Source organism: Centroberyx affinis, unplaced genomic scaffold (genome assembly GCF_046629955.1).
Source record: "Centroberyx affinis isolate AG114_WGS23_722 - 3 ecotype Tasmania unplaced genomic scaffold, CSIRO-AGI_Caff_v1 ptg003428l_1, whole genome shotgun sequence".
Classification (NCBI taxonomy): domain Eukaryota; kingdom Metazoa; phylum Chordata; class Actinopteri; order Beryciformes; family Berycidae; genus Centroberyx; species Centroberyx affinis.
In genome coordinates this window covers 571,742-580,586 of record NW_027281401.1, presented here as the reverse complement: position 1 = coordinate 580,586, position 8,845 = coordinate 571,742, and the positions used below count along the sequence as shown (strand labels likewise).

The following is an 8,845-nucleotide window of genomic DNA, read 5'->3' as shown; positions in this document are numbered from 1 at the left end:
ATGGAGTCTTTCTCAGGAGATACAGAAGAAAGCACCGAGGACCTTCCAGGTGAGATTCTCTGTCATGTAGCTGCAGTGAAACCAAATCTTAGACAACAATTTGCTATAAGAACATTTCCATACATTATTAGTATTAGCATAACATCGCAAAACCTTTTAAAATTGACAATCAGTGTGCAAACTAATAGATCATAATCTAGACCGTGAGCTGACATACCTCTCTGACAATTAGACAAGATCATCAGAGAGGATATAGAGCATATAGAGAGGATATTGTGTCAGCTCTCTGTGTGGTGTGTGTATGTGTGTGTGTGTGTGTGTGTGTGTGTGTGTGTGTGTTGGCTGTTGTGACCTGGTGCTGTCTCCGTCTCCATTAGGGAAGAAAAAGTCCAAGCTGAAGTCTCTGAAAACTCGTCTCTTTGGAAGGACAAAGAGAGCAGATGGAGAGGAGAGCGCCAAACTCAGCCAGTCTGCCAGTGACATCACAGCAGGAAAGGGCCTCGGGTCAGAGGAAGATTTGGTGTGAGTGTCTGCGTGATTAATTATGTCATCCAGTTAATTATTTTGCAGTGTTTGCTTTACACCTCTATTTTCTGTCTGTGTTTCTAATCTATTCTTTCGCCTGTGTCCCGATTTTCCTCTCCTCCATCCTCAGGTGCTCCCAAGGGATGCTGGGCTCACGGGCTTTGTCACATGACAGCATCTTCCTGGCTGACCAGGTCCTGTCCGACGCTGAACCAGACAGGGTTTTATCCCAGGAGAATGTTCACAGCAAGATCAAAACTCTGCAGGTAGCGCTTTATTCTAGCCGTGTTGTAGGGAACCGGGCCTTTACAACTCTTCTATCAAATAACGGTAGTCTGTGTTCTGGTGTCATAGATGAAGCTCCAGCAGCAGAAGATGCATTTGGGGCCACCCCCTCTGGTTCTGCCAATCAAACGTCCAGACGACCTCGGCAGCCGCTCAGAGGCTGACGGTCTTCCTCACAGCCCCCCTGAGATCTTAAGGGGCGACGTCTCAACCCAGGCAGCCCTCAGCAAGGTGATTTTGTTATTACATTCCTCTACAGTTCCCAGTCCTTCCCCACAGTCATAGACCCTTTAGTTTACCACGGACAGGTGTGTGTATATGTGTTCTTGTATTTCACGAGTCCTCACGAGTGTAATAATAAAAATATGAGTGTGTGTGTGTGTGTGTGTGTGTGTGCGTGTGCGTGTGTTTGTACAGTGACTTGCTTTTGTGTGACTTTATGTTTAACTTTTATATCCAGTGTCATATGATGATTTATTTTCCTCAGGCCATATCCCAGCCATCCTCTCGCCCACTCTCACCCATCCCCAAACCTGCACCAACCAGATCTGTGCCCCTGACTCCATCCCTCTCCTCGCCTCTCTCTGCCCTCTCCACTTCTCCTCCTACTGTTGCTGCCCCTGCTTTGGACTTCAGCTCTCCAGCCCAGTTCACCCCCTGCCTGGATACCTCTGCTGCACGCCACCGTATGGCCATCAAGCCCAGAAAACAGAGGGCCAGCACTAAGGGGAAGAGACTTGCTGTGAGTGACCATTACCTCATCTTCTCTTTCACTCACACATATGCAAAGAAAAATACACAAACACACCTCATCCATTTACCTTCCATCTATCTCTTTTTTGTCAGACTGACTCTAGGCCTCTCTCAAACATCCTAAACAACATCGACCACCCAGTGTCTGAGAAGCAGGAAGAGCAAGAGCTTGCTGCTGAAGAGGAGATAACACGCTTGCGCTCCCACTCCACCCAGATCTTGGAAACGGGACAAGGAGGGGTCAGCATCCCCGTTACATCTCAGTGTCTTCCTGTAAAATCCCCAGAGCCTGCACCCATCACATCAGAGCCCTCCGAGGCACAGGCAGCCCCCAAATCATCCAGCCCAACCCTCTCCCATCGGCCCACCCGACAGGACCTCACCCTTCCTGGGAGAGCTCCCTCTGTGGCCTCCCAGGTGCTTGGAGTTAAGCCTCACAGACCTGTGGATGTAATGATCAGTCAACAGCCACAGACAGACTTGAAAGAAAAAAGAGAGGGCTCTGGAGACTTTGAGATACAGGCCATGTCCCATGACAAGAGGGATACTATAAGCAAGGCTGGAATGATTGATAGAAAATCAAACAGAGAACAAGGCTCTCAAGACATCTCTGTCCCCTCCAACCAGCATTCAGCCAGCTTGGGCTCAGTAGCGGCTTTCAGGTCTTCCTCTCTTCGCCAGCAGGTTCAAGCTCAGACAGAGGACACAGGAGGAATAAAGAGACCAGGATCTGGGTCCTTCCACTTCTCCGTCACCACTGCCAAATGCCGAGATGGAGAGAGACCTCGATCAGGCAGTTTCTTGGGAGTGGTGGAACAGGCTGGAGCCAGGCTGAAGACAGGAGGGGGACCAGAAGTGAAGTCAACACCTAGGGAAGAGGGAGCTCTACACAAAGGCCCAGTGTTACCATGGGACAGGAGGGACAGCCTCAAAAAGGGAGAACCAGTGATACCATCTAAGCAAGCAGCCATGGAGACAGGTGCTTTAGAGGGGGAGGAAGTAGAGGACAGCCAGGAGGCAGTGGAAGACGCACTGGAAGCAAAGGAGGTCCAGGAGGAGGAGGAGAAGACAACGTTTGGGGTCAAACTCCGCTCCACATCTCTGTCTTTGAAATTTCGGTCCGATGCAGGTGCTGCCCAGTCTGATTCCAAGGTTAAGCGTCATAGTGCAGAGATGGGCTCGCTAATCCCTCCACTTGCCCCTTACAGCCGTCCTTCAAAGTCTGTGGAGGAGCAATGTAACAAACGAAAAGGAGAGGAAATAGGTGATAATGCCAGCTATATGTCTAAAAAACTGCCTACAAACATCCCCTGTAACCCCACTGCCTCTGGACACCTCAGACAGACAGGTGAGTCTAGATTTGCTCTGAAAAGTCTTACTAATTTCATTCAAGTAGAAAATATATAAACTCAGATTCACTTTTATGTGTTCTATGAAAAACTTTATAAGATAATATAAGATAGCACTTTATTATCTTTGCTCATTCCACATTGTGCTGCTATTCCAGGATGGGAATAGAATAGAGGACCACCTTTTCATTAGACTTTGTACAGGTCCACATTGTTGTCCTCATGCAATGCTATGTCTATGTAAGGAGATAGGTTTCACACGGTAAATAATCAGTCTAGAATGATAAGATTGTTACTGGTCCCAGCTGACCTTTGTGCTCATTAAAGTACCACCCTGGTTGACTATAACAGTGCTGCACATGTATCTAACTAACTTGTATCACTCCTTAGATGGAACTCCAACCCCATCTGGTTTCTCAACCCTTCTGGTCAAACATAACCCTCCAGCTGCTGATGATCCTCACACCATTCCTTCCTTGGATGTAGAAGCCCAGACAATCTCCTCAAACCCAGAGGAACTAGAAACTGCCCTCTCAGCCCCTCAGGAGCCCCAGACTGCCCCGCAATCTGCCCCCCAGTCGGCCTCATCTGAGGTGTCCTGGATGAGCCTGGCAATAGAAAAGACCAGAAGCCTCCAACAGCTCTTCAGTAGTAGATTACCGAGAGATTTTACAAGCATGCAGACTGCTGCTCGACCACAGGCACAAGTGCAGCCAACAAATCAAGGGCAGAATGTGACACAATCACATTTGCAGAAGGTGATGCAATCAGAAACACAGATTGGGACACAAATGCAGACACAGACTGTAAAAATGCCACAGGGTCCACCACAAGTACAGGAAGCAATGCAGCCATCAACTGAGGTAGCCAAACCGCTAATAACACAAAGTGCAACTCCACTACAGACTGCCACACCATCATTATCTCCACCTACAGTGCAACAGAGGACATCAACACCATCCACCAGTCAGTTATACACCTCTAAAGTACCACAGATGTCAAAACAAACCAACAACGTCCCGTTACAACCAAGCACAACTCAACCAGTCACACAGTCTGGCTCACACTCTGTTTCTCTTCCAGCCATACAGACCAACTTATGGACGACCCAATCTCCCTTGCGCTCTTCTCCACAACTGGAGACCACACCTCAGTCTGCACAAGGGAGTGCTACTCAATCCATTGCTCAATCTCACCTCTCCTCAGGCCAACAACCCACCGCCCAGCAACCCCCTTGGAACAATCGAGGTCTCCACTCTGCCAACCAGCCCAAATCCACAACTTCCGCTCAGGCCTCGGTCTCAATTTCTACCCCTTCACCAACCCTAGCTCCAGTTCCAGACTTAGGAAGAGGGGAAAGAGCTGCCGTCCTCCAGGGAAAAGAAGGTCCATCCCTGTCAGAAAGACGGGCTGCTTTCTTAGAGAAACGGACAGAGTGGACTGCTCCACCTGGAACCAAGGTAATTCACACCTACTAGCATAGAATGAAATTGCTAGTAAACATTGTTGGGGGTGCCCCAGTGGCTCACCAAGTAGAGCGTGTACCATAAGGCTCAGTCCTTCCCGCAGTGACCTCGGTTTGAATCCGGCCCGTGGTCATTTGCTGCATGTCCTCCCCTCTCTCTCTTCCATACCTTCCTGTCTGTCTCTCACACTGTCTCTATCAATAAAGCATAAAATGCCTAAACGTTTTTCATGACGTGTTAAATCAACTAACTAGCATCTATTTAAACAGCCTGATTATCCTCAGTAATGATGTAATTCTCACTGTCTCATTCAGGTGGAACTGAGGAAAACCCAGTCAGAAGCACGGACACCAGCCGAAACCCCTGCCTTACCTAATACCACACCTTCAAGCAGAGACACAAAACCTGAGGGAAGGCAAGGGGTAAAACTTGCAGGTGTGTTGATATACATGGATTACAGTGATAATTATAGAATGATAATAGTAGAAATATTGGTATTCGGTATCTCCATGTGCTGCGACATGACATAGACTGGCTTTCTTTCAGAGTCAAGCCCCACCAAAGTTCCAGGCAGGCTTGAGGACAAATGGCTGAGAAAAAACATGCCGTCATCTTCATCACCCTCTTCGTCGCCTACGCCATCCTCCCCTCTGCAGTCCATGTCTGACAGCGGCCAGCCGTCCTGGATGGAACTGGCCAAGAGGAAGTCAATGGCCTGGAGTGATAAGACCATGGACTAACAATCATGGACAGATCTACAGTAGATGTCATTGGCTTATACTTCTGAGGGTATATATATATATTTTGAAAAGGCCTAATTTTATTATAATCCTCCACCATCACCCAATCTTATCTACATAAATTATAATACTTTGGGTATTCATGCATTATACACTCACCGAGCACTTTATTAGGAACACCTGTACACCTGCTTATTTATGAAATTATCCATTCAGCCAATCATGTGGCAGCAGTGCAATGCATAAGATCCTGCAGATACAAGTCTGCAGCTTCAGTTCATGTTCACATCAAACATCAGAATGGGGAAAAAAATGTGATCTCAGTGACTTTGACCGTGGCATGGTTGTTGGTGCCAGATGGGCTGGTTTGAGTATTTCTGAAACTGCTGATCTCCTTGGATTTTCACGCACAACAGTCTCTAGAGTTTACACAGAATGGTGCGAAAAACAAAAAACATCCAGTGAGCGGCGGTTCTGCGGACGGAAACGCCTTGTTGATGAGAGAGGTCAGAGGAGAATGGCCAGACTGGTTGGAGCTGACAGAAAGGCTTCAGTAACTCAGATAACCTCTTTACAACTGTGGTGAGCAGAAAAGCATCTCAGAATGCAACACGTCGAACCTGGAGGCGGATGGCACTTTGGTAGCCGGTTGACATTGAGCTGAAAGCTGATACCTACCCAGTATTATGGTGTTCCTAACAAAGTGCTCAGTGAGTGTATGTTACACTATGTGATTCAAAGTCTCAGTGCTGTTTTAGCTAAATGTTTATGTTAAATAATAAAAAATTCTAATGTTGTGTTTTTGTATCAGTAGTTTAGTGCCTTAATGTAAATTGGCTAACTCCTATGTGAAGATATTAAATGCCTGAGTTGCTGAAAATATACAGGAATTCACTTTCTATTGGCTGAAGAAGATAAGAAATATTCTCTATTAAGTCTTCTTATGTGGACCTGGCTAAATAATTTTTCCAACACTGATGTGAACCACTGTTTCTCTTGATCTAATACAAGACAGTTTGTCTGTACTTGTTGTGACATGCAAAGCAGCAAACAACAGTTTGTGGTTGTAGTGAATGTGGAACGTTGCTGAAAATCAAACCAAACACCACAATCATTTTAGCATTTCTCCAAGTCCTGGTCTGTTTTTGTCTCCTCAAATGTGGCACACAAACAAATATTCTTTTCGCCCTTTGCACAGCACAACACCACTTTCATGGGAAATTCACTACTCAGTAACTCAGACTACAGCTCCACCTGCAGGCCTGGTCTTGACCTTGTCCTGAGCTACACAACATCACTGAAGAGGGACTTCTAGTGGTCCTCTTGCCTGAAACTAAAATTTCCTACATGATAGGTTATACTGTCATACTGTGGCTTTAGATTGAATTTAGAGACAATGAACTCAAAGCTTTATACTGTACTGCAATAAAAAAAAATTAAAAAAAATGGAAAGGAATTAGATGACTCAACATAAATAGTAAAAACAAAAATGTAGATAATTATATGTATTTTTTGATATTAAGTAAATAATTAGATTATGTCTAATAGAATAATTTGACTAGGACTGATTAAATAATTAGGAGAGATTGTATAATTAGACTAGAACTAATTAAATAATTAGACTAGAAGACACTGAATAATTAGATTAAAACTAATTAAATAATTAGTCATACTAGGTGGATGTCCTCTTGGATTTGCTCTTGATAGGGTTACAGCAGAGGTCCCTGTTGATGGACTGAAACATCCTAATGAGCTCAGAGATTTTGGCAGAGCTGGCAGGCGTCTCCTGCTGCTTAGAATGGGATGGGATGGAGGGAAAGAGTTGAAAAAAGAACATTATAGATATTTATTAGCATGCATAAACTTCAATCTTCAAATAGAGTTATAGTTAAAATTGGGGGGTACTGAGTGAATAGTTGAGTTGATCTTTTTTATAATGTGTCACTTTTACAAGTTTACCTCAGATATTTCAGTTTTATCTCAGGTGTCTTGGGAGTTAAGGGAGTGAGTTACTCTGCAGTAAAATAGATCGTAAAAAAAATAAAAATAAAAAAGGGAAACATAGCAATAGTCATCTTCTGGTGTTAAATTCATCCATGCTCAGCTTCTTGGGGAGAAAAAGTAACAATCAGGAACTCATTGTCCTTTTCTTCTCACCATGTAGATTGGCACTGTCTTCCCACAGATCCACTCCAGCCAAAATGAATGCATAAAGATCCTTCCTCAGTGGATGTAGCTCTCATTATATGTCCATTCATCAGCCCATTCATTTCCATTCCCAGTTCTGTTGTTGGAGGTAGAGTTGAAAAAGCTGAGGGTTTCCATCGCTTGGTGACCATTCAGCCTAGTGTAGAGACCGACTGTTTAGACTGTGTAGTTGTACATCTGGGAATAAGGCCTTCTCTCCAAACAGGTAACCCTGCTCAGTGGCACTCAGGCCCTGTCCAGGATGTGCTCTCTTATTATGTGTTAGGATAAGATTAAATCAGACATGCTCCTCCTCACAGCGACCATCCAAGTGGTGACAATCACTCTTAGCTCATACAGGATGTTATTGAGCTTACCCAGCACCTGTGGCGCCTGCCTCGGGTGATAAGATCCTCTACTTAGGGCTGACATAGCTGCGTGGCTCTGGGGATATAGCTCCATATGATGCAGGATAACACTCACTATCAGCCAAAGTCTTGACCTGGCTGAACCAATACTTGAATTATGGATTTTAATCGGTTGAGGAGATTTTTTTTTAATTTGTTGCCTGTGCTACTCTAGCCTGCCTGTATTTTATTACAGCTTCTATTGTGCATCAAACAATTGCTATAAAAATGATAAAATCCCTCAGTGTGATAGTAAATACAGGACACTAGTACTTTCATCACCATGGACAATTTACATTACCCAACATTCTGTTCATTAGCCAAATGGTGATTTTTTTACTTGGAGTAAATACACTAAATTGGCTTTCAAATATTTTCATATTATTCTTCTCATAGTATTGTCCTACATGGAAAATCCCACCTTTCTGGTACTCCAAGCAAGTAAAGAGAGACAGAGACACTGGCAAATAGATAGAAAAGCAGGCTGACAGACATAAATACTGGTGAGCTGACAGGTGGACAGCAAATATATAAATTCAAGGCCAGACAGGCAGACAGGTGGAGAGACAGGCAGACAGACCAAGTTCAGGATAGACAGATAGACAGACAGATAGGTAGAGGGATAAAGACAGGTAAACGGGAAGCTTTGGAATAATATGCTGAAGGCTTAATTCATGTAGAACTCCACTTATGAGTAATTTATTAGTGCTAATTTACAATGATTTTTTTTTTTTGCATTGAACTAAATAGAATATTTATGGTAGAAAAGCACCACTAGAGGCACTACTACATGGATAATGTAATATAAAATGTTAATTATCAGTGACCTTGATAATTCTCAGCAGATGTCATTCGTTTTTCAGGTGCAATCAAGTTCAAATGTTGCCCCTGGATGTATGGCTTTGGCATTACAAGCTGAGCAGCTTTGATATTTAGTTCGTAATATAAATAGCATGGTGTTTTACTATACTTAAGCGCTATGTCTAAAGGCCAGAAATTGTCTGGGCTGAAAGTAAAATGAGCGTTTCACATTTTGAAATGCAGTTCCTTGGCGTCCCGAGGGGTGTCGCTGTAGGCTTATTGTCTAGTTTTGTAAGTAATCTCCCCGTGTTGTGAAAGCGAATACACGTGAG

At 44.3% G+C, this 8,845-nt stretch overlaps 1 protein-coding gene across 1 annotated transcript; it reads left to right on the top strand.

Annotated features, from left to right (window-relative positions):
- Positions 1-5,118, top strand: cracdla (cracd like a). Its single transcript, XM_071539240.1, has 10 exons — positions 1-49; positions 378-522; positions 656-791; positions 880-1,041; positions 1,298-1,552; positions 1,657-2,911; positions 3,360-3,619; positions 3,996-4,160; positions 4,693-4,800; positions 4,909-5,118. Exons 1-10 carry the CDS (start codon positions 1-3, stop codon positions 5,116-5,118), a joined length of 2,745 nt encoding a protein of 914 aa, XP_071395341.1.
- Positions 5,119-8,845: the final 3,727 nt, after the last annotated feature.